This window comes from Desmodus rotundus, chromosome 1, assembly GCF_022682495.2.
Source record: "Desmodus rotundus isolate HL8 chromosome 1, HLdesRot8A.1, whole genome shotgun sequence".
Classification (NCBI taxonomy): Eukaryota; Metazoa; Chordata; class Mammalia; order Chiroptera; family Phyllostomidae; genus Desmodus; species Desmodus rotundus.
Window position 1 is genome coordinate 171,407,986 of NC_071387.1, and position 26,392 is coordinate 171,434,377.

General features: G+C 42.0%; 1 protein-coding gene across 7 annotated transcripts in view; it reads right to left on the bottom strand.

Annotated features, from left to right (window-relative positions):
- Window positions 1–26,392, bottom strand: part of MAST4 (microtubule associated serine/threonine kinase family member 4) — a 524,552-nt gene that overhangs the window by 22,465 nt on the left and 475,695 nt on the right. For all 7 annotated transcript variants that reach the window (XM_053913123.2, XM_053913118.2, XM_053913119.2 and 4 more), the window contains 11 exons: window positions 24,067–24,134; window positions 21,686–21,771; window positions 15,231–15,439; window positions 13,318–13,456; window positions 11,801–11,933; window positions 10,766–10,931; window positions 8,608–8,709; window positions 3,508–3,630; window positions 2,974–3,086; window positions 1,071–1,198; window positions 495–721 (listed from right to left, as the gene is read on the bottom strand). In XM_053913123.2, coding sequence (XP_053769098.1) covers window positions 495–721; window positions 1,071–1,198; window positions 2,974–3,086; window positions 3,508–3,630; window positions 8,608–8,709; window positions 10,766–10,931; window positions 11,801–11,933; window positions 13,318–13,456; window positions 15,231–15,439; window positions 21,686–21,771; window positions 24,067–24,134 — 1,494 coding nt within the window. The remainder of the gene's footprint in view (window positions 1–494; window positions 722–1,070; window positions 1,199–2,973; window positions 3,087–3,507; window positions 3,631–8,607; window positions 8,710–10,765; window positions 10,932–11,800; window positions 11,934–13,317; window positions 13,457–15,230; window positions 15,440–21,685; window positions 21,772–24,066; window positions 24,135–26,392) is intronic.

Below are 26,392 nucleotides of genomic sequence, written 5' to 3' on the forward strand. Positions count from 1 at the left end.
AAAGCCAACTCCACGTCGACCACCTAATTTCAACACAAGAGGGAAAACTGGCTTTCTGCTACACCTTACAGGTGATTTAAAACATTTTTGAAGGTAATGTTGACCATGCGACTATTTGATCCTGTCCCTTACTCCTAACTCTGAGTTAGCTGCAACTCCACGAGACATGCCTTCACACATACAACAGAGAACGTGTCCCCTTACTGTGTTCTGACTGTCGCCACGGGGTCCCACCGAAACCCAGATGTGAAGGTTAAGGCGGGCTCTCAGGTCCACTTGAAGCGAGACTGAGTTTGCTGCAGGGCCACGCACTCAGGAGGGGTCTGTGAGATCTGGTCTCAGTTTTTACGAGCTCATCCCCCGAGCCCAAGAAGTTGGAGTCTAGTAGCATAAAATACCATCATCCGCACTTGGCTAAGCCAGGCCCAGGACTCAGCACCCATGGCCACTCCTGGGATCGTGTCTAGGTGGCAGATGCCCCATCCCGGGCGTACCTGACAGGGTGGAGCTGCTGATGGTGCTGGCTGGGGTGGTGACCTCAGGCTCCTCCTGAGCACACTCAGCAGGAGGCAGGGCCGGCTTTTCTGGTTCCTCCTGGAGGTCTCCGGGGCAGGGAGTGGCTTCTGCCTCTGCCGAAACAGCCAGCTTGGGAAGCAGGCCAGAACTGAGTTTACGTCTGTTGCTTTCAGTATCTGAAGAGTTGGATGTGGATAACTGTTGCCTTAATCGAAAGCAAAAAACAAAGTCGTCTGTACATACATACCAGGAAACTGCTCAGGGTGAATTTTTTAAGAAACCACGCAAAAATGGAACTTAGTTAAGCTTAACCAAGGCGTGTCTAGTGCAGTGGTTCCTTAGGTGTGGTCTGCAGACACACAGATCAGCATCCCCTGGGAACCAGACAGTCACACTCTCAGCCCCCATCCCAGATCTGGGGGTCAGACACCCTGAGGGTGGCCCCGCATCCTGTGCTTCCACAGGCCCTCCTGGCGACCCCAAGGAGCACTCAGGTTTAAGAACCACTGCTCCAGGAGCTACTGCTTGTATTTCTTAACAGGCACTTCACATACATTTCAGAATATTCCGAACTCCAGCTCAATGTCTCCGTGGATGGCAGAGTTGTGCTTTTGGTTTTGTCCCTGGGGTCTTCCTTCTCTTCTCCTGGGTTCTGAGTTATTGGATCTCTGCTGCTGAAAACCTGGAATGCAAAAAGTCCGTGCTTGTTGATATCTTCCTGGAGGCGTCTGTCAGGAAAAACATCCAACTCTTGGGAGAAAAGCCTGACAGTATGACTAAAGTTTGAACTGGGACTGAGTCCAGAAGGTACTTTCCAGTGCTGTGTACTCAAGTCCTGAAATGAGTGGTCAATGTATAATTTCTTTTTCTTTTGGAGTGGGAAGCTAGGAACTCATCACTCTCTCACAGTATCTTGTAATGAACTTCGTATCCGCAAACAAAATCTACAGTGGTGTTGGGGTTTCTAGGCCCAGGGATCAATGCATACCTTAGATTACTTTTTAACCATGAAGTCAATCAGAAAAAGAAAGTCAGAAAAAGATTTAATGGCCACCAGTTAGTGGTGGGAAGGAGAAAATGAATTGGAATTGAGTGCGAAGAATAAATTACCTGTTTCAGATGGGGGGGGCAAAGAGGGAGGGGATATGCAGCCCATATTTGGTTGTGAGTCAGAGGTATCTGTTTGACTTATAAATTACATACACAGAGAGGCAGCTTTGTACGTTGGTACTGGGATTTCTGAAGGGGGTCAGAGCTCTGCTGTCCCACAGGAAAGATGGAAGGTGGACTAGGAAGCTGAGAGCCCAGCCCAGGAAGCATTTACTACAGCTCAACCCAGCCTTTTGCGGCTCTCAGGGACATGGCCCTCAGACCACCTGTATCTACTGGGGTTGGCAGGAAAGTGGCTGAAGAACACGAGGCAGCATGGAGGAAATAGAGTTTAGGGGCCAGCTTTGCTAGGCCAGACAACAGGTGCTGGGGAAAACCAGCACTCGGTGACGTCAACACTCAGGCCCTGGCTCTGGGGCACACCTGCCACCCGCCCTCCAGGGAAATTCCTATCTCTGCATCCTCTCTATAAACAGGGAGAGCTGTGCTGGCCAGTTTGCAGGTGCACTCTAGGTAGTTACTCAGAGGAAGGGACGGTAAACACTACAGAAGAGCCACACAGCAATCATGTGAAATGACACGGCAACAACAATTGCGTAGCAACTGAAAATGGCAAAGGGAGGCAGGGCGCCCTCGAGATCTGTCTCCACCTTCCTGTCTCACAAACACCAGGTTTCTTTGTTTTGATTGTTTGTTTTAATCATACCACTATGAGTGAAAAAAGCAGCATCTTTCTCAAACATCAATTTTCTTATCTTCTACCATGTCTAAAAGTTGAGCTTCACTTCCTACTGGCTCTTTAATATAACTTACATTTTCTATTATTGGTTACCAGACTTTCGAATTCCACAATCAACTATCCCCAATGGTCTTAGCTTATGGCAAGGACTAAGCCTTGTCCCTTGTGTTGGAATCCATGTAATACTAGGAGAAGGCTCTCCACACACTGAGCCCAACGTTCTTCCTTATACCATGAAAGCAATGGGGGAGGTGCCTCTACAGCCTGGCACCAAGCTACGCCAGGACGTACAAGGTGAAGGCAGCATTTATGCAGCTAGAATGTGCTCCAAAGATATAGGAGTAGCAAGTCTGTGTCTCCAAGAAAAAATACAGGACTCTATGGAGAATAAAGCAGAGAAATATATTCCTGAGGGATAGGGACTCTAGATTATCAAGATGTAGGGTCACCTTTCCTAAACAAGAAGGAATTTTAAGTACCAGATCCCAAGCTCCAAAATACTGTAGGTGGTTTTTATAATTGTATCCAGCTGTTCAGGGGCACCAACCACCTGGCCAGTGGCAGAGCCCCTCAGAGAGCCCCCATATATCTAGGCCACATTCACTTACCTTTGAGAACCTATGTGAACACGAGGAAAACTGCCTTATTTCCACGTTAAAGTCTTCATCATTTGTGTCATCTTCTTCCTCGGTCTCCATGTGATGATACTTCTCTGACCGAGCTACAGAGAAATGTTTCGGAACAGTTCCAATTACTGAGAATTTCAGCTTTTAATTTCAGCATTTTAATTATTAATTTCTGTATCAGAGCAACACTACAATTAAGGACTCATAGGTTCTAGACCTGGCTTGTGTGACTCAGTGGATTGAGCACCAGACTGGGAAACAAAGGATCACAGGTTCAATTCCCAGTCAGGGCATATGCCTGGGTTGCAGGCCAGATCCCCAGTAGGGGGCGCATGAGAGGCAACCACACATTGATGTTTCTCTCCCTCTCTTTCTCCTTCCCTTCCCCTCTCTCTAAAAACAAATAAACAAAAATCTTTTTTTAAAAAAGAAAGAACTCATAGGTTCTAGACTGGGAGGTTCTATGAAAGGCACAGATAATTTTCTGCAATGTTTTATGTCAGATAATGCACATACTATCAAAATAACTTGTGTCATCTTCGGATTCCAGTTGGGGAATAAATTCTGCCTTCTGTCGCAGCAAACTGTTCCAGTCCAAAGAACGGAAGAATCGGTGCTGTTTGACTTCGTATGCACCACCTGGGGACAGGGAGGAGGGGTGATGAGAACAGAGGGGAAAATGCTAAACTACCCTCCAAGTAAAGGTAAACAATCGTCTTTTATGAACCAAAAAAATCAACAGAGAAAAAAAGAAGTCATGGACATCTTACTTTTTCATTCTACAACTGAAACACCCCAAAATTTCTCCCATAATTTATCAGCGGATTTGATTTTGCTAAAGGCAGTTCCTATGACACAGTGCTTCGCTGTTGAATTTTCTGGGGCTTCTTCCACTTTTCAGAGGTTAATGATGTGGCCTCTTAGAGTCCCATTACGCTGAACCTGGGGACATGGATGCAGCGAGTTGGTGCAAAGCACACTCGCTCATTACCCAAAGGGATTCTAACAAGGCCCAAAGCGTGTTTACTGAAATATTTCCCCTGGAGATTGGGCTAATAAAGATGAATTTTTCCCAAATAGTATACAGTGGTTACCACTCAATTTTATTGGATTGCTCATTAACATAGGTAGGAATTAGATTCTGTGGATGACAGATTCTTAACTGAGAAACGGTCAAACCTGTGTGACAGATTTATAATGTATGGAATAAAAAATCAGTCACAATTCCTGAGTTTTAGGCTTCTTTCTGCCAACTCAGCACGACAGTACAATTCAGTGATACAATGTTTTTAGTTCAGTTCATGATTTTAAAGAGTGGTATTATACTATGCCCCATGTAAAGAGAAGAAGGTACACACTCTAAAATCCAGGCCACAGCCCGGACGCAAGCACACACACTGTTGATAAGGGAGATATGGCAGAATCAACCCTGAAAAACCACCAGAAGAGACAGCCTTCTCCCAAGACTAATACCAGGTTCTCATCAGCCTCCCTGCCAGGACGTGCCCCTCCAGGTGTGATGTAAATGCCTCTTTAATGCAGTTGTGACCCATGCTTCCCAGCCTGTCCTCAGCAGGCCACAAAGGGAATAGAATGAGAAATGCAAGCTGAATGAAAAATGGGCGGGGATCTTGGAGTGGGGGAGCTGTCTGTGTGGTTTGACTGTGGCTCTGTTCCCAGCAGTCTCCTCCAGCACACGGCTCAGGTCAGAGCTCTAAACCCAGCCAGGGGAAACTCGAGTTCTGAAAACAATGAAATGGAGAGAAAAGAGCAAAGGAGAAAAGTCACTCCCCAAAAGGGAGAACAGATTCTTCGTTACAAAGCATCTGATCAGAACCTTTATCCCGGCTCCTTACCCAGGCACTCCATGTGTTCACAGCACAACTCTGAAGTCTGACGTTGGTGACAACAGCTACAGTACTAGCAGCTGTCAGTTGAAGGCTGACAAGCATTGCACTGGATGCTAGAGGCGCTGTGTTTCCTTTAACAAATCATTGAAAGTAACCCCACGAAACAGGCATTATCAACTCCACTGTTGGGTGGGAAACTAAGAATAAGCAGCAGAGCATAGTGGACCATGTCCCCCCAGTAAGTAAGGCTTAGAGGGCTGAGTGAGGTCTGTCTAAAAACGCTCACGTCCGTCCTCTGTACATAATGCCATACACCCTAGGAGGGAGAGCGTGGTTTTTTTGTTTTTGTTTTGTTTTTTTAGTTCGGATCACACTCTGCCATCTTTCTTGTATCAATTTGCAGAAAGATTCGCAGCTGCCAATACTGGAGAACTGAGCTGAACAACCAACTCCCAAGGCTATTCTCCTGGTACCTCTGCACAGTCCGACCCATGTCCTCCGCGCATCCCAAAGCTCATCCAGCCGGGTCAGTGCCCCCAAATGTGGCTGCCAGTGACTTCTTCTTGCACTCTTACCTCACAGAAGTTAAAGAGCTTAAATATTTATCTATCCAACTTACATGCTGTGTCAATCACACTGAGGTCCAAAGAGATAAGCTGCAATGACCGTCATTTCAGCTGCAGCTCACAGGGCCACACCCAGTGGCAGGTCTGATAGTCTGAGGTCATGGAGCTTCACCCAGAAAAGCAGTGCTCTAGAGCCACAGGCTCAAACAGCACTTCCGAACCACACCCAGAGTGTCTGGTTCTTCAGTCCCCTGCCTGCCACCCTTTGAAACACAAGTGGGTGCAACTCTGTGACAAATGGGTCCTCCCCAAAGAGTCCCAGCTGACTGCTGACCCAGCTCACATTTCTCACCCTTTAGTATTTGTGTCCCACTAAGAAAAGGTGGCTTACCACCAGGTCTCGTTTCTCATGCACATTTGCAGAGATGGGGAACAAGAAAATTAAAAGGATACACTGGGCAAAATGATCTCTGGGCTAAACTGTTGGTATAAAAAGGACGACAGCGTTATGAGCCAAATGCAAATCACCAGGCACAGGAACTCATGCAAATGACATCTCTCGTAAGAATTCACCAGGTAGAGAGGGAAACTGATTACTTTTTGAGCTCCTATGATGTACTAGGCTAGTGTACTGGACAGCCTGACAAACCTGTTTGCATTTAGTCCTCACAATAACCCTGAGAGGTATAGAACATGCCCACTTGCATAGATTAAAAAACTGAGACTCGGGGCAGTGAAGAAAGTACTCCAGCACATGGTGAGAAGTACATGGTACAGGGGTGGAAGTCAGTCATGTACGAGCAGCTCTAAGGTCCAATGAGCCAGGCTGCCACTCAACACTCTGCAAGTTCAAAAGTCCAGTTCAAGTACAACAAGTTCCCAAATTGCAAGTTATGCTTTGGCACTAATGTTCTCCCCCTTGAGTTTTTTCTCTCCTTTCATGGAAGTTTCTTAAAACATCCATTATGTTCTTCACACTCCTTTTCTCAGCCTCTCTAGTCTCTCGGGCAACTGTGCATTCGCACATTTTCACGGTGCATTATTTTGCTGCTAAATATGCATTAAATCCAAAATGCTGTCGTTGGAAGCAGCATGGCAGGCCTGCGGGATTCTCAGCCTCATTCTGAGCCCCACTGGGACCTGTCACATTGGACCTGCCTGTTTGGCAGGCACTTCTTGACCACGCTAAGAGCTCAGGCAGGGTTTTTCAAATGTCTCTTCTGAGCCTGAGCTAGATATTTGTTTCTCAAACTGTCAAACCTGAAAAGACCGAAAGTAGCAGTCAAGGAGAAAACGTCCGGACAGACGACCTGCAGCATGTAACATAAACATGAGTGCGCTGGCCGTCGGCATAGCCCCTTCTCGCTAAATCAAGCCCATCAGGAACCCAAGTATTCTTAGAGGAGGGAAACAGGCAGAACAGTAAGTGGGAAAACTCTCCCAACTGACACATGAACACTGAAGAGAAAAAGATGCTTCAGAAGCGGGGGGCTGATTCTAATATAATTTTAGTCATACCTGAGGACAACACTTCTCTGGGACAGTTGACTGGGACATGTAAATAGATCCTTGTAGTGTTGCGGGGCAAGCTTAAGATGCCATTGCTTCTCGTATTTGGCTCAAGTGAGTACAAATCACTCCTCACAACTCTACCCCATACGGAGCCTTGACACCAATTCTTTGACAGCTACTCTTAGGTGTTGAACCATAAAGCAAATCTGTCTGCAGTCCTAGAAGGTGGGAAGTAACAAGTTTGCTAGTCACTTCAGAGAAGGGGAAAACCATTTCGAGAAGAAATGTAAAGTGCTGTGTTCAAAGAGTTCAATCGGCCCAAAGGTAGGGGTACCGAACAGTTTTCCCAATTAAGCCTTGATTCTAAACTCTGATTCTCTAATTCAAAGTCTACAAGATTTTTCTGTAAAGATCCAAACAGTAGATATCTTCGGCTTCGTGGGCCATACACTCTGTCGTGACGACTCAGCCTAGCATGAAGGCAGCCACAGACAATATGTGAATGCATGGTATTGCTGTGTTTTAATAAATCTTTATTTACAAAACAAAGATTTGGCCCCTGGGTCTTAATGCATCATCAACTCTAGCAGCGTAGCATTCCAAAGTTAAACAAGAGCAGAATTCTCCAACTAGAGAAGCTATGGACAGATGTAGAGAACTAAGTAAGATAAATATTTGGAGCTGTTGCAAATGGTTTTTGTCTAGGATAAAAGGAGGGAGAGCCTCATTTCTTCCATATTTTCTGATATTTCAATTAAAATGGAGTAGAATGGAACAGCTCAGTAAACAACCCATCACAGTTACTGATGGAAACGGAATACTGTCTACAGTGTGTGTGTTGTATGTGTTTATATTTAATATTCAGTCTCGTCTACGTAAATCCACATTGTGGGGCAGGCTGGAACTCTGTCTTGGGATCTCTAAGTCTGTCTATTCAGAATATAAGGAAGGAAAGGAAAAGAGGAAGCAGAAATAAAAAAAAAAAAACGATAGCAGAACTGTCAGGAAAAATAGTCAGCAACTAACAAATCTATTATCTCCTTACTCCTAAAAGCCAATAGTTTGTATCCTCTTTCTTGGGCCTTGGTGCTGACCACCATGACGCGATGGCGACAGCGACAGAGACGCCGGGCTTCGACCCCAGGCACTCATGTCTACCAACTGGTCCCAGAACTGATAACCCATTTCAAAGCCTGTAGACAGTAATATGCTGGGTCAAATCCTTCTGGGGAGATAGATGAAAAAAAATAACACCCCTCCGAATAAAAAAGTCCCACATCTCTAAATCTCTGTTTCAAATTATTTAAGATGCATGCTTTTCAAGACAGAAGAGTTCTATGGCCCTTGAGGTTTTCTTCCAGATAAATTTTATTTATTGAAACAAATTAAGAATAATTTCTGCTTTGCAAAACAAAATAAAAATCAACAAAAATAACCCAAACCCACAACAACAAAAAGGACAAAAACAAATAACACCACCCAATGCTCCTACTATGCGTGCTGCTCTGAACCAGAAAAAACATCCAAAATACTATTGTTATGATTTGCAGTCATGTTCTACATCAATTAACAGATGTACCCTAAGCAAAAAAAAAAAAAAAAAAAAAAAAAGACAAACACAAACCTCTGGGTGTCCCTCACAGACATTATTTCTCGCATATTAGCAAAAGTAAAGCACGTGCTCTAACCTGTCCCCAGTCTCTCCAGAGGATTCTGCCGGAGAAGCAAGGTGATCAGGTCCTGGGCATCAGGTGGTGGCGCCTCGTCCTTTTCAGGCCAGTTGATTTCATCTAGGAGGAAGGGAAGTAATTAACAACTTTATTGCTCAAATGTTGGTCCATGTCCCGGCAGCATGGCCATCCCCTGGGAGCTGGTTAGAAATGCAGGCTTCAGGCCCCACCCAGACCCACCGAATCAGAAAATGCATTCTAACAGGATCTTCAGGTGATTCCTAGGCTCACGCAAGTTTCAGAAGCATTGTTTCATAAGACACGAATAGCACGGCCTTGAACAAGGCAGGGAGAGACTATTTCAGTAACTGTTATCTATCGTTTGCCTTTTTGACTCATTTTTCTTTGGCAGAGTTGACTCTTAACAAATGATCTTTCTAGTTAATAAAAGGACATGACATAGTGGAAACTCTAAACACCTGTATTTTAGGGGGTTACCCATCCAGGGGTCAGTTGAATAAGACTTTCTCTATTTTCCTCAGCCACAGAGTTCTGCAGCTCAAAGAAGCAAAACGTACTTTTGTAAAAATTAGCTACTCTAGCCCTGACTGGTGTGGCTCAGGGGGTTGGGTGTCGTTCTGCAAAGCAAATGGTTGCTGGTTTGATTCCCAGTCGGGGCACAAGCCTGGGTTGCAGGCTCCATTCTCAGCTGGGGCACATACAGAAGACATCCCACTGACGTTCCTCTCTTGCATCACTGTTTCTCTCCCTCTCTTTCTCCCTCTCATCCCCTCTCACTAAAAATAAATAAATCTCTTTAAAAAGTAACTATTTCTAGAGACAAAGGAAAGGTCAAAATGCTAATCCTGGAGGAAAAAATCCGAAGTAATCATAGTAATGGAAGTCTTTAAAATCTGTCATAAATATTAGAATATGTTCTACATTCTGAAGGAGTTTGCCTGCAGATAGGTGTGCATGCTTGTGTGTATGGAAATGCAATAAAAACATGAATTATTTCTGTGTGCGCCTGCCTCCAGCTTCCTCTCCTGCACTTTAAATCTGATTTGGAAAGTAAAACATGAATATGCATCTGAGCCGTAAGGCACCGAGAACAAAGCCAGCATTTGCTGCTTGTGTTAATTAAACAGTTGATTCCTCTTGCCATTTAGGTCTTGGCATATCAGAAAACAGCCTAGTTATAAATCCATAAACAGCTCAGATATTGTATAAAAGGGTTATTCACTGCAGGCAACTCACAAATCTATTTTGTTAAAGTTTACAAATATGTCTGACTTGCAAAGTCAGTGACAGAAAATAATGCTGTGGTTAAAGGGCTCCAGAATGAATCTTTCCCACTTCCACTGTTGGCTCCCATAAGGACAACCCAGAACGGACGAGAAGTAGGTGATGGAGATATCAGTAATCACTGACAAACTTTGAGACAGAGAGGTCTTTTGGATCTATGTGTAGGGGAAATCTATACAAACAGCAGGTAGGGTGGTAATAGAGGCTATTTAATTATCATCTAGTTTTGCCACAAGCCACATAACAATAGTTAGGGTCAGCTTGTAGGTTAAGATCTAAAGGTTATTGAATTTTAAATGAAAGATGAACAGCTGTTACAAAAATAACATCACACCATAACAGCTACCAATGAAATCATTAACAATCTGTGGATTAAATTTGCTTCCTTCCCACTGTCATTATTTATTATTTGGTAGACATTTGCTTTAGGATTTATTACACTTTTGTTAATTTCTTCATTGTGCCTTTAGCCATTTTTCCATTTATGTAAATGTTACCCACATTAACCTTCTCTTCCCTGGTGCAACTTTGCTATTATGGAAAGGAAGACTGGACGGCAATGAACTCATTTGCAAGTCCCACACTGATTTGTTTTGCAGAAAAAGCACAGCATAAAAATCGGTTATATTGCCAGTACATTTCCAAATTCCATGTTAACAAAACTTCCTCAGATAAATTTTCAACCCATATTGCTCTCTTGGTATTGTGCAAGTCAGTTATGTGCTATGATGAGTGAGTTCTTTTAATTTGTTGGCTAAACTGTTTGATAAAGGTTAACATTTCAGTAGTAAATATGGCGATAACTTCATAAAATTACATTAAATAGCTGCTTCCCAACAGTGGCTTAAAGATAACGCCTGATGATATTTACCACTGATGACTTGTCCAAATAGCTCCTCTGGAGTGTCCCCAAAGAATGGCACGCACCCAACCAGAAATTCATAGAGGATAATCCCCATGGCCCACCAGTCCACGGGCTTGCCATAGCCCTGCCGCAGAATCACTTCTGGTGCGATGTATTCAGGCGTACCACACACCTAAAAGATGGTTGCAATATTAGAATAATTGCACTATAAGGCATATATTAAAATGAGCAAGAAGGCTAAACATCAATTATCTTGCCTAGAGTGCACCTGCTCAACCACATGGATAAAGAATCTCAGAACAGCAATTCTAAGTCTGTATCCCTACTACTAAAGGCCGTTGTTAATTATTTAAATACCAGGAAAGGAAGTTTAAAATTCTACTGTAATGTCAAACTACTCGTAGCGTGTCATTTCAAATCGATCACTTGACCCTGCTTGGTAGTTTTACTTATTTTACAGTATTAAAAACATCTGTAATCCTTAAGTTTAAAATCGTGTATTTTTTATGTGTCACTTTCAGAGACAGTTTTAGCATTTGTATGGCCCAAATATATTCACACCCTGGTTACTTCATAAAAGCATGACAGTTGAGATGTGTTTACCTTAAGTAACCTTACAGCGAACAGATTGTGGGCACGTGGTAATGAGGCATGCTTAAAGGGAAATGGGCCATGGCTCGGATTTTAGCACCCGTGATGGTACAATGCATCATGAGTTTCACGAGTACTCTACTGAGACTCCTGAATTCCTTACAAAAACAGTTTTCCATTTGTCTCTCTCACATTCTCACTTGTGTGCAATTAGGTCGTTTGTCTTGCTAATAGACCATAATATTGGGGGAGGAATACGGAGGAATGGACAGTTCAGAGAGGCCCAGGGAGCAAAATGGAGGCAATTTGTACTTTATTAAATGTAAGGCTTATACAGACATCTAAACCCCAGTACTAATGTAAAGATGGCCTGCACAAGTCAATTGTGAAATTCACTGGCAATATCATACTTGGTATTTCTCTACAGAACTGAACAGCACGCAAGCTTACCTGTTTGTCTAGGAATTCTCGAGCATCCTTCTCAATATGACCCTCATAAAGATTGGTAGTCATGCTCATTAGTCCCACCTTGGATAATCCAAAATCTGTCAGCTTTATGTGCCCCATGGAGGTGACCAACAAACTATGAAGCAGAAGGATATATATTACAACACTTACTGTGAATTTCATTCTCGGGTTTTTTTTCTTTCTTTCTTTCTTTTTTATTTTTTAAGCTCTCTCCCTCCTCTCTTGTCAATTGTAAAACTATTTAGTATATAGGTGTCAGCTTTATTAGAAACCCAGCCTGGGAAGAGAGAAAGTCACACAAAGATGTCAAATACTTCTATCTGGCAGCTGAGTGTAATTCACAAGGGAGGGCCAGCACCTGGGCCCAGCAATCTCGGCTGGAGCAGCCACATGCAATGTCATCTACAACCTGAAACTCTTAGAAAAATTCAAGTGTGGCACTCTGACATCTATTTTCAGAATAAGAGAACAGAAGAGAAAGGGCTACCGATAATATAGCATGTCACATATCAGGAACTAAGATAAGCAACCCATCTGTGACCCAAATGAGACGTAAGAAACTTGGACAGGAAAATGTAGAATTATTTAAGATTTCAACTTTTGGCTTGAATTTACATTTCTACTCATTAAGCACAAAACCTAAATTTCTTCTACATACAACAAATTCATATTTGATACATTTATAAATTTATATTTTAAAAAATTTTTCATTTTACAGGAAAAATCAAAATTTTAATTAATTAAAAATTAAAGGAATAAGCAGTTAGGAGAAAAAGCTACTGAAAGGCAATATGTTAAAATTCTATTAGTTGTCTTTGCTTGATAATGTTGTGCATTACCAAAAATATTCAAAGAAAAATTTTTTTTCTGCACTTCCCAAATTTTCTGGAATGAACATGAGTTAAATTTATCATATAATTTGATGTACTCATAAAAGGTACACATATTCACATGTAACCCACTTAGAGGCTTTTCAAATAAGTCCAGAAAGCATGAAACATTGAATAAGTGGTGTCAAGATGAATAGCTACTCATTTGGAGAAAAATCGTCTATCTGTATCTCCAATCAGACACCATAATGAACTCTAGACAGACGGAAACTTTTAAAATTAAATTATGAGTAAAACAGAATATGATATCAAGCACATCATTTTTCAGAAGGGCTGGATTACCTAAGTAAAGCACCAAATGCAGAAACGACCCAGAACACTAGCAGCAGTATATGTAGCTATTCAAGAGCTTATGTAACAAGGAGTTTTGAAAAAATTAACCAACCTTGGCTTTATTATCATCCTTTTTTTCCATTTCTTATAAGCTATTATTATAAGCATCACAGCCTTTAAAGGATTACCATATATATTATCAAAATAACTCATTTGGGCACACTATGGGAGGATTTTAAAATGTGCAAAACAGTATTAAAAGAAAACAGTTTTATAGACCTAAGAAAACTTCTACGTTGTGTAAAAAGGAAAGATATGTTTCGTCAGTGTACGTACTTGTCTGGTTTCAAATCCCTGTGTACAATTCCATAGTTATGCAGATATTCCAAGGCCAGGACCGTCTCAGCAAAGTACATCCTGGCCATATCAACAGGGAGAGGACCCATGTTCTTCATTAAGGTAGCACAGTCGCCCCCTGTGAAGCACACAAAAAAGATGGAGCAGGTATGGCATCAGCTAGGGTTGAAGACGACCATCAGTTTTGACTGCAGAATTTCCAAGCAGAACGGCCTTTACCCACAGACACAGCATATCAAATTCATAAGTGGAGACTGTGTATTAAGTAATCATGCTTCTAATTAAGATGTGGTGTAGAGAAAATATAGATTTTTTTTAAATTTAAAAAGCGGTATTCAGAAGAGAGCAGGTTTGGCTCTGATGTGGAACTGAAATTTGAAAAACTGCTAGCATAATTTTAGCAACATGGTGAGAATTTAAAATATGCCAGTATAAAACATGGATTCTCGAATCAGGCTGCCCGAGTTCAAATCCTAGCCTCTGGCTATTACAGGTGGGGAGATCTTAGGGAAACTCCGCTTGGTTCTTTCATCATTAATATCAGGATAATAATGGTGCCATTCCTCTTAGGATTATTATGAAGAATAAATGAGGTACTTTATGTAAAGATTTGAGGATATTGCCAAGACACATTAAGCACATGATAAATGTCAATTATGAAAATAACCACAACAAAGGTTAACAAAGCAAAGTACTGGCCTGGTGAAAAGAACAACGGGTAGAAATCAGGCAAGCTATGTTTTTGTCTTATATCTACCACTAAATATCTAGTAAGTCTCCCCCTTCTTGGGTTTCAGTTCACTCATCTGCAAAATACAAAGGTTGAACTAAACAACATTTAATGTTTCTTCCAGTTTTCTTATAGTTTTGAGATTCTGTTCAAACAATTACAAGAGCTTAAATTAGATGCTTTAAAAATTGTTTTGGCCCTTGCTGATCAATTCATTTTATTGCCTGTTTAGGTAAACAAGTCACAGACACTCAAATGTTCAAAAATTTCATGTAAAATTGATGAAAATAAGATTACTTGGAGCACCTAAGAGGTAGACCACATACAAACAAAAAAGGCTAGTTTTTCTTGAATCATTTAAGTATCTCCTTTCCCTTAACTCATTTTTAATTTCCTACCATAGACCAGAAAGGATATACCTTTGTTTTTGAAAGTACATTTATTAAAGCTGGGAGTAGGGAAACAAGGAAGGGCTTAGGACAGAAGAAACAACAGGAGACAGCCCAGGTGGGGCCGCTTTGGCTCTGAGAAATAAAGTCACAGCGACAGAAGTGAGTGAGCCCAGGCGGGGCTGCTGTCAGCTCACTGGAAAGTCAGAGAAAAGGGGCCTTGGAGGCAGGCTCAAGGGGTTAGCCCAGGATGAGCTGCCACTGCCCACTGCTCCCCTGGTTGCAAGTCTCATGGGAACCTTTAGAGTTTAGGAGATGCCTGGCTGTTGGGGAAGAGGAGGTGGAAGGGAAAGGCGCAGGTGTGCTCCCAGGAGGGAGACTGCTGAAAGGATATACTTTTAATTCATTCTTTCAGAGTAATCAATTGGAATGAATGCTTTTATGATGTGTGATAAAAATAAGTAGGAAAAATCCCATCACCTATATTCCAAGTTTAATGGCCAATTGAGAGAAGATAATTAGAATTGAATGCTATTTAAAAAGGAAAACAACCACCTTTTTCCAAATAGCACTAATTTCCCCTTTGTTATAGTAGAGCAGGCTCTTTATAAGCAATTATCACAAGACAATGGCTGGGAATACAGCCATCTCAACGCCTGGCTTCAGTTTCTAGGTGGATACATTATGCTGCACAAATACAGACAGCTTCAGCCACACAAATGAGTGAGGAGTTTCAGGGTACAGGTGTCACGTTCTCTGTCAGACTGATTTACCTTCCACATATTCCATGACCATGCACAGGTGGCGCCTTGTTTCAAAGGAGCAGTACATGCTGACCACAAAGGGGTTCTCTGCAAAAGTCAGGATATCCCGTTCCACAAAGGCCTGCTGGATCTGGTTTCGGAGGATGAGGTTCTGCTTATTAATCTTCTTCATGGCAAACCTCTGGCGGGATTCCTTATGCCGAACAAAGTAGACTGCCCTGAAAAGGAGCACAGGAGTTGGGCTTCACAGGAAGACAGGGTGCTTCTGGGTACAGTAAACCATGTGCTCATCAACTTTTTTTACGTTCGCACGTGAGCTGGAATCCAACTCACACAGCTATGTTGGCAGCTATAAACACCCTGTTCCAGGCCAAAATCCCTCAGCTAGATTAACTTTGTAAAAAATTATTTCAATAAAAGTCACAGGTCATACATAAGGCATCAAATACATCTTTGCTGCTGAGGGAAGAAAATGGGCAGTCTCCAGAATGGGCTATTTTCTAATAGTTACCTAATGTTCTCAGTTTTTCCACAAACAAAACAAAATCCAACATATAAGTCAGACTAAGAAAGAATTAAAAGTGCATATGTATAATGAGAGTAAAACCCTTTCTAACATTACATATACATTAGACATTTTTCTCCACTGACTAAAGCAAATGTTTTCTATACGATAATCTTGGAATTTGCAAAAGAACCATAGCTTCTCAGAGTAGTTGGCTTTCAACTTGAGAGCAATTATTTCCCATGAAATTTCCAGATAAATGAGAAGTGTGGGATAGGTCCTATGAGGCTGTCCTACAACGAAGAATAGTGTATTTTTCCTCACTACAACCTTTGGCATGAGTAACACCATTCAACAGGAAATGCATTTCCCAACACAAAAGTGGGTCGATAATACACTGACTTCTGCACCATCCAATCCACAGCCAGGTGTCAGGCAACTTAATTGCAAAATGAGTAGGCTGTGCTGAACCTCTGCTGAAAGCCTCACCCAAACAGAAGAGACTGGTTTACCTTCCACATATTCCATGACCATGCACTGGACTCCCTGAGGATTTGAATGACGTGGAGAAAAGGAATAATTAGAAGAAAGAATCTCAAAACTCTACCAGGAATTGATGAGCAACAAGGAAAATGTCTTGGACTGGCTCCTTTTCTCATTAGTTACTCCTCACTTGCCATTATTGTGGAAGAATTCTCGGGTTAGGCAATGCTCAGATAAGGAGTAATTTGCCTACAGAGTCATCAGCTGTTAGAATTGTGTAATAGGTTACATGAGGCTGCCCGACAACAAATGCAATGATAAAATAAGTAGTAATTTACCTAAAAAGCAATCACAGTGAGATATATCCAATGGTCTGCCTCCTAAAACAAGAGGGTATCTGATCTGAGACGCATTTTCCACTCTTTATTTTCATTGACCTTGAAATGAATATAGAGGGGACTAAGACGCCCTGTATTCCCGTGGAACCAATACATAAGGGTGGTCCACTTACATAAATCTTAAGTATATTCAATCTCAGTTTAAGTGACATTCACATTTCCTCCTTAAGTATTCAACTAGGAATTCATTTTTCTTTCAAGCTGTGTATCATTACTTTTGCCTTCTCTTTGAATCCATCTTTTCCTTTCATTCACAAAATTACACTTTTTGGGGGGAGCTGTCTGTGTTTAGACATTGCTTTGCTTTACTCCTCTTTTTCTCTCATCATTTCTTCGACCATCTACTTCTTCCTTTACTTTATATTAAAAAGCTCTCAACCACATTCTACATAACCAAGTCAAGGAATAACCTGGTGCTGTTATTCCCACAATACAACACACTGACATAGCAGCTGGCCAGCTGGGTGCTCATTGCTTTCCGCATGGCCCAGGACAGCTTCACGATGCGCCCAAACCTGGACTCCCACCAGCTGGGCTTATTTCCACAGCTGGTTTTCTGGCTAGGCTTGATATCATGATTAACTAATTTAAACAAATATTTAAACTGATGAAACATGAGGGTGAAAAGAAAAAGCATTCCTGTTTATAAGAAAACTAAACAGAATGTTTTGGAAAGAGAGTTACCAAATATAATTCCTATTGTTTTAGTATGAGTGAAAAGATTTCCAAACCTTAAGAAAATAATAAAAAATCTCGATTCCTACATTCAGATAGCTTCAAGTTCTTTACCTTTTAAAGAAGTTAAAATTGGAAAACGGAAACAACATATTATAAGTGTAATTTAAGTGGCTGTCTTAAAAAAGCCTTACATCAAAAGACTAGTAAATTCACATATATTTGGGTTAAATTAAAATGTTTAAAGTACATATAACTCTTCAATGATTTCCTACTTTGACCACCTTTTTAATTAACCAACCAATTATTCATTCTTTCTAAATCAGATTAAAGGCTTTACACACACACACACACATACACATATACGTGTATATATATTCTTTTTTCAATTGCTGATTGATTAAAATCAAAATCTTAAGAAAACTTGAGCTCCTACTCAGATGTGGTAGCAGGACAGGGACATGGGAACACAGGAAATAACGTGGCCTTCCCTTCGAGACAAAACAAGCACTGGTAAACAAGTATTAGACTATTGTCCTAAAGAGGAATTTTTGAAATAGAGAATCTACGTTTAATAAAATAAAAAATTTAAAATGTTAGAAGACAGTGTCTTTATATTATCACTGGCCTATTCTGAAGAGTAACTGGAGCAGAGCTCACTGCCCATCTCTCCTTTCACTGGGGGACGTTGAGCAGGTTGAGAGCCGAGGACCCAGACACTTGACAGCATGAACGTCACTGTTAGACTCTCAGAAGGTTGCCGTTTTGATTTCCAACCAAGCATACCACTTCTTACATAAATAACTGCTCAGCAATATGTCTGAGAGTAACAGGAGGGAGAGGAAGAAGAATGGAGCTGCACCCAATTTCATGAAAGAACGACAGAGAACGCTGGCTCAGGCCCAATTCAACCTTCACCCAGACTAGGTTTTCAGTGGCGCTATGCAAAACATTGCTCCAATCTTTATTCTCAGAGTTTTGAGTGCATTGACTGGAGTCAAATTTGATTTGACTTCCTGCTTTTCCTTGCAATGATGTACTTAAAATAATCAGTTAATCCTTAGGGAAATTAACCTAAACCAAGTGAAATTAATCCTATAGGTAGCTTGAGATATCTCTGCCTCAGGACACCCATATCTTGATCAGTTGCAAAAGTCATGTAGACTTCTTAATCAGAATATGCTGTAGCTGGACTTCTGTTTATTTGTTGTCTCATGTTCTTTGATTTTACATTTTTGTATTGTTTTGGGAATATTATTTTTAATGCTGACATTTGTTGATTCAGTAATAGTTACTTTCACATATACCTTTCCTCCTTTCCTGTTAATTAATGCTCCAAACCTACTTAAGTCAAGAGAGAAAAAGGAAGAGAGATTGAAAAAGAGAAAACAAGGAGAGGCAGACACACAGAAGCCAACAGACAGACATCGGACACCGTTACACAGAGCTGTAGGCCTCCCAAGATTATAAAACTGGAGTGAAGTGATTCAGCCCCACATTTCTCTGCTTTCTGGCCCCCAGGGTTGTTTTCTTTGAAAAAGCTGTTTTCGGTCTCTCTTTTCCTACATCGACCGCCCTGTGAAATAGGAAAATTCAAAGGTGGGAGGTGATGCAGGGGGCAGGGCAGCATGGGGCCCTGGGTGTCTCAGAGCCAAGTTTCACTCCACCCATGCAGAACTGAGGTGTGCGTCTCTGTGTCGGGGGAAGGAGGGGGAGGGGATGGAATCAGACGCCGACAGGATCTGGAGCAGAATAAATCAGTCCTATCAGAAGTGTGAATGTCTAATGCGTATAAAATTATGCATGAGTCTGAGAGCCCGATACATGAATCTGTGCAAGCAAATCTGCATGTGGGAATGAGAGTGCATGTACTGGAGGAAAGCTGAGAGGGAAGGCCACGGGGAGAGAGTGTGCGGGAACGGGGGCACCGTCAGCTGGCGCATCTCCTGACCTCTGACGGGTAAAAGAGAACAACGTGCAACTAGGCGAGGAAGTAAAGCAAAGTGGGGGACAAACCACGTGCCTTTCAAGTTTAATCTTTTTACTTTTTAGAATTTGTAATCAATTTTATGCTTTGACTTTAAAAACATTAAAAGTTGTAATTTAAAAATCCAAGTGGAAGTGCTCAACCTAAGATCTAATTAGCATGGCCAGAAGTTACAGCCAAAGAACACTTCACGTCAGAAAAGAGCTCTGCGTGGAAGCAGCGTCTGTGACCATGCCTCTCTCCCACATCGGAGAGAATACTAACTGCCACGCAGGGCTCGTGTGGGAAGAAAGCACAGATAAAGAAACGAGAGAGAGCCTGGCTCACGCGAAGTGTTAGCTCTCTGCAAAGTGCTACATTGGCATGAAGGGATGTTTCACTTCCAGTCAGTCATCTGAAACATGTTGAACAGAGAAGGAAATCAGATGCTTATCAAATTAGCAAATTGGCTTTCTAACACGAATTGTCACTAAGTAGGAAGTTGAGGAAACCACAACATGTTTTAGCATGTCAGGTAAGAAGCTCCTCCTAACAAGAGGGTTCGTTCCCAACAGAGCCAATTTTCAAAATCAGTGTCAGTGTGAGTCACTGCCGTGAGCGCTACACTGTCACAGAGATGCCTAAGAAAGCCTCTAGCAGCCCAGTTCATCTGCCCACAAAAGGATCCATTTGCTCAGCAGCTCACATAAGCCTGCAATCAGCATCTTGACTACGTGGACCAATGGGTATAGCTCCATTCAAATTCAAATTCGAAATAATTAATACTTTAAGGAAATCTGTCAAAATCTGTAATGAGAGATTAAATCTGAGAAGAGCAGAAGAGAAAAAAAACTTTAGTTGATTGGCAGGGGCTCCTGCAGGCAGCTTGCGAGCCTGTTAATGACTTGGCCTGCATCCTGGGTGTTTACTGATTCACAGCTTGTTTAACTTCTTGTATATTCCCAACCATTCCCTGAAGTGTGATATACCTCATCTACTATACTGTGGTTTAATTGCACTACAAATGAGTTTATTCAACCAATTAGAACTCCAAATACTGCTAAGATCTAGGCCCACGGTCTATAAAAATGTGGCTCCGCAGATACTCTCATTCCCGAATTCCACTGCCAATTAAACCTAGCAGAGCTCAAATCCACAGGCCCATTAAATCAAAGGCCCGTCTACTCCCCAACGAAGAAAGAAATCCTTAGAGGGTCTCCAAAGCTAGAAAGATCTAAAAACAAATAGTAAACAAACAAAACCCACAAATAACTGCATGCTAAAACAACTTTCTTCAGCAGGACTGAGATCCTTGAACGAAATATTGGGGGAAAAAAACCACAACCATCAGAGAGCATGTATAAGCCATACCAGGAAATGGGCCATTTGACAAGATCCTGAAAGCAAATCAGCGAAGCACAGGACTAACCCACAAATATTTAAGTTCTTCACTAAGGCAATAGGGTAGAGATACCAGAGGTGAGAAAACAAATTTGAAGGAGAAGCATCCCTTGTGGCACAACCAAAATCACTTTGATCTCATCTGCTCGCATGTGAGATAAATGCCAATACACGTCTAGGACGCTGTGTGTTGCTCTCTGTCTACAGATGGAACTGGGATTAACACACAATCAAACTAGAGTTCCTGGGCCATCTAAAATGGACCAGGACATAGTCTGCGTATTAATCACCCTTTTAAACTACTTCTTAGTAACTCAGAAGAATCACATCGGTATTGACCCTTTGCCATGAGAAGGAAGTCACAGGTCTGTAAAAATGGATTAAGGAAGAGGGACCACTGATGTCATCAGATTATAACACAGAGTTCAAGTGAACAACAATCCTGGTAAAATATAAAGACTAAAAGAAATGTATTGCTCTCCATTTTCAACCAGACTTCCTACTTAAACATTAATACTTCCCTACTAGGTTGACTGCTGGTCAGACAGAAGTACTGGCTAGTTCTTAAGCAGTAATGCTGTACATGAACTTACACATATTCAGATACACATAATATTTTTATTGAGATGCTAATATACATACTCAGACACATATATACCTAGATGTGCACGTGCGTATGTATCTGTACATATATTCATATATATACATATGTCTGTATCAAACAAGAGACAATTACTTCTGAACCCAAAAGGACAGAACAAAAGAGGCAGAAACAGGCACATATAAAAATTGTCCTTTCCTTATAAATTTTTACTTTTAAAGCCGTCCTCTCTGATCCTCTGAAATAACTCCCAGGTCCCCTAATATGTTTTCTGACGAAGCATCCAGTAGAAAATGATGTGGGCTGCACGTTATACACACAATGAAGGAGCGATGAAAACAAGCTCCTGTACAACACCTACTTGGCATATGATGGAGTGAAGAATACACTACTCTGCTGTGTTAAAATACAGTAAAGTTTTCTTGAATTACTCACCCATAGGCTCCATTGCTAATCAATTTAATTGTCTCAAAATCACTTTCCCGAGGTTTCCTTCGAAGTTTCAGGGAAGCATTAGAGCTCTTGGAAACAAAATATGGAGGTTAAAAAAAGAATTTGAGAATTCAAGAACATGATTTTAACAGCCAAATATATAATATAATATTTTAATTAGATGCTCTGTTTAATATGTTGAAGTGTCATATTCCAGCAAAAGAACCTGGGGGACAGCTTTAAAGATCAATTTTCCAGAGCAGTGCTGATAAACTACTACTCACGACAATGTCAATCAAGTGAACCCACATTTCCAGGAGATGAGGCACAACGCTTTTGAGAATTCCCAGCTTTAATTTACCTCCATTAACTACTCAGGCTAGCCTCACCCTAGTCTTTCAAAGTCTGAGACTGAAGTCCAGAATGCGAAACCTTCCTTCTGGTTTCAGGTGGCCAGAAAAGAAAAGAACAGGCCCGAGTGGCTGTCAGTGGGCTGGTGGGTGCTGTGGCTTCTCCGTCCCTGAGCAGAGCAGGGCTGTTTCGTTCCTGCGGCAGCCTTTCTCGCTTGGAAAAGGTAGTCATCAATGCATGGGACATCCAAGCATACAATGTCTGCCTTTCTTTGCTGCCGTACCATAAGTCTTACATTGGTTTAGATAACAATTTTCCAAAAGACAGCTCTTTAAAAAGTTTAGTTCAAAGGACATGAACAAATAAAGTGCTTTTTAAAACATTTTTCTTATACCCCATGTCTCTCTAAGACTGAGAGGGCACTGCCAGCCTCGCTGCCCCTTCTGCAGAGCCTGGAACTCCTTTCCTACAACTTTGGAAGGAGCCCCTCATCCCCCATTCAGTGCCATCATCAGCTGACTCTGTCATTCACTCACCTTAGGAAAACTTGGGTACCCAGCTCCCCACCTTTCTTTCTGCTCACGTGCTCTCACCATCTGGGCGACTTCAGTGTCTACACCGATAACTTACCCAACGCCCTGGCCTCTGGGCCGCTTGACCTCCTCAACTCAGACAACCAACTCTCACCTGTCTCTCCCCTGGGCCTCTGGCCATAGGGCCTGATCTAATCATCACCTGCCCATGCTCCACCTCAGAAAATGGAACTCAAGACTGGGACCAACTTGTTTCATGAAGTCTTCCCTACCCGAGAATGACCTCATTTATGCCAGTGGATGACTCCTAAGTCACCTAGACCTCCAACTAAAAGTCTTCCTCCTGGCGCCAGAAGATACCGCATCCTATATACAGCTGCTAGTTTGATGGCTTTTCTTGGATGTCTCAAAGGTACTTCGGTTTCAACACATTCAAAATTATGACAGGTATAACAAAACAAACAAAAACAGCTACCATTTACTTAGCATTTACTATGTGGTGCTGTCCTGACCCTTGTACACGAGCCATCTCATTTACTGTTTTCCATCCATCCTACAGATAGAGAAACTGATGCACAGACAGAGTCCACAGTTAGTAAGAGGTGGAGCCGGGCTTCAAATCTAGCAGTGTGACTCCAGAGCCTGGATTCTTAGGCTACACAGCTGCCCCTCTTTCCTGACCACCCCGCCTGCTCCAGCCTGATTCCTCATCTGCTGTCCGTAATTCGGGAGAACAGCACCCAGGACCTCTCTCTCACCTGTGCCGCTGCATCAGCCTCTTCACTGGCTTCCCCACGGTGATCCCTGCCTGCTCCCCTCACCATCAGGGTGATTTTTTCAAGCTGTAACTCAGATTCGGTCATCTCCCTCTGCGCTCCCCTCCACCCCACGTACCCATATATTTCCTCCAAAGCTCAATAGCTTCCCATTGTTCTTCGAAAGAAAAAAACTGACAAAGATGAACAAGGACCTCTGTGTCCAGTTTTTAACCAAGCTCTCCAGTCTCTCTACAGTGTCCCTTGCTCTTAGTCTTTAGATGCACTCTGCTCCCTTGTGTCACAGTCTTTGCCCACGATGGTCCCTTGGCCTGGATTGTTCCCTTAGCCCCCTCATATCCTAGTGACATCTCACATCTCAAGCTCAAGTGTCATTTCTCTGGGAGATCTTTTGGGAATGACAAGACTAATGTAAATCTCTTCATATTACGTTTTACTAGCACATGGCTTTTTTTCTTCATAGAGCTTATTCAAGTTTATCTTTTAGTTGTTCCTCCATGGTTTCTTTGTATTTTATTATCTCCTAGTAATGAATGTATCACCTCAGTGGAGGCAAAGATCCTTTCTCTTAGAAGGGAGGGACGAAAATTTTATGCCTAGTGTCTTACACATGGAATCCACAATAAATATTTGTTGAACAAATAAAGTTAATTAACATAGCTAAAATCTCCAGATGTCATATACAAAAAAACCATCATCAAATTTCGTGAAGAAAGATACTTACACTCACTGATTCATCTGTTTCTGGTGTTTCTGCTGTCCCACTATTATAGTTTCCCAACTGAGCCATCTCTAATAAAAAAACAAAAAAAAAGCAAAATTTAAGGACAATAGGGCAGTTGCCATCAGACAAGAGTACCATGGTGAAACAATGGAAAAATGATTTTTCCAATATAAAAAGAAAGAAAAATTTACTCTGTGCTCCACTGAGCCCATAGGAAAATCTTAAATTCAAAATGGCAAGAGCCAGCAACTGACATTTAGAAATTATTCATTACAAGTCCTTCCCTAGAACTTCATTTCTTTCTTTATTTTTATCATCTGTATATCGCATTGGGTGTTCACCACCCCAAGGCAAGTCTCTTGCCATCCCCATTTATCTCCCCCCACCCCCTTTCCCTCTGGTAATCACCATAGTGTTGTGTGTGTCTCTGAAGTTTTATTGTTTTGCTTAATCCCTTCACCTTTCCACCCAGCCCCACCCCCCACAGCTATCAATCTGTTCTCTGTATCTATGATTCTGTTCTATTTTGTTTGTTAGTTTATTTTGTTCATTAGATTCCACATATGAGTGAAATAATATGGTACTTGTCTTTCTCTGACTTATTTCACTTAGCATAATGCTCTCCAGGTCCATCCATGCTGCCACAACGGTAAGCTTTCTGGTTTTGTTTTCTTTTTTTATGGCCCAGTAGTATTCCATCGTGTAAATGTACCACAGCTTTTTTTATCCACTCATCTACTGATGGGTACTTGGGCTGCTTCCACAGCTTGGCTGTTGTAAATAATGCTGCTATGAACATAGAGGTGCATATATTCTTTTGAATTAGTGTTTCCAGTTTCTTCAAATATATTCCTGGAAGTGGGATCACTGGGTCATAAGGCAGTTCCATTTGTAATTTTTTGAGGTAACTCCATACTGTTTTCCACAGTGGCTGCACCAATCTGCATTCCCACCAACAGTGCATGAGGGTTTCCTTTTTTCCACATCCTCAAGGACACTTGTTTATTGATTACTGATGACGGCCATTCTGACAGGTGTGAGGTGTTCTCTCATTGTGGTTTTAATTTGCAAGTTTCTCTGATGATCAGTGACATTGCGCACCTTTCTCCCTTCCCTTCCCTTCCCTTCCCTTCCCTTCCCTTCCCTTCCCTTCCCTTCCCTTCCCTTCCCTTCCCTTCCCTTCCCTTCCCTTCCCTTCCCTTCCCTTCCCTTCCCTTCCCTTCCCTTCCCTTCCCTTCCCTTCCCTTCCCTTCCCTTCCCTTCCCTTCCCTTCCCTTCCCTTCCCTTCCCTTCCCCTTTCTTTCTTTCTTTCTTTCCTTGTTGTTTTTTGAGGGGCATGCCATCATTAATGATGGAGATCTGCAGTGCTTCCCCCATTAGTGATCAGACTACCCCTCTCCTCCCACCACAATGTTTCACTGTCATAAGTCACAAACAAAAGAAATTATGTTTTCGTAGTAAAAACAAAATAATCAGAGCCTTGATTTTTCCACTAGAGACTACACGTACAGTTCAAGATTCTACACACAACACATTAAATCACAGACCAAGACCTCATGCTCTGATCTGGAGTCGCACCCCTCCCCTAGCCCTGGACAGGCCTTGGCCTAGGCTCCAGTAATGCTGACACCCACAGGCGCTGCTCTGAGGGCCTCAGGTGGGGGGGGGGGGGAAGGGGAGGAGAGCTTTTCATATGCCTATTGGCCATCTGTATGTTCTCTTTGGAGTAGTGTCTATCCAGGTCCTTTGTCCATTTTAAAAAATTGGATTGTTTATGTTTTTGGTGTTGAGCTTTATAAATGTGGGTACTTTAGAGATGGGCCTCTATTCTGGCTAGCAGGGTTCACTGGCTAACACAATCACTACAGCTCAGAACCAGTTTGGGGAGGGTCAACAACTGTGCTTTTAATCAGATACCCAAGAGAGGCGAGTCTTCCCAGGCTCTGACAGGTATCAAAGAAGCACTCACTACAGCTCAGAGATGATTCTCAGCTTATAGTGAGCATCCCTTCTTCCCTTCCTTCACATCCACTAAGACACAGCCCACGGAGCACACTAAGAATTTGACGTTTATCAAAAAGGACGTAATAGTGGTGCTTAAGAGGGGTTTGGAGAAGCAAAGACGTGGGTTACCACTACTATCAGCACTTACTAACCTCAGGCTCCTACCCTGGACAATATTATACATCTTTTAGAGCTTTTTATGAGTATTATTTATGATAATGCATGTGAAGCTCTTAGCATGTTGACCAACAAAAATTAAGTGCTCACTGAATGTTGATGGTTATTTAACATTGTTGAATTTATCATGTAGTCAATCCTGGGC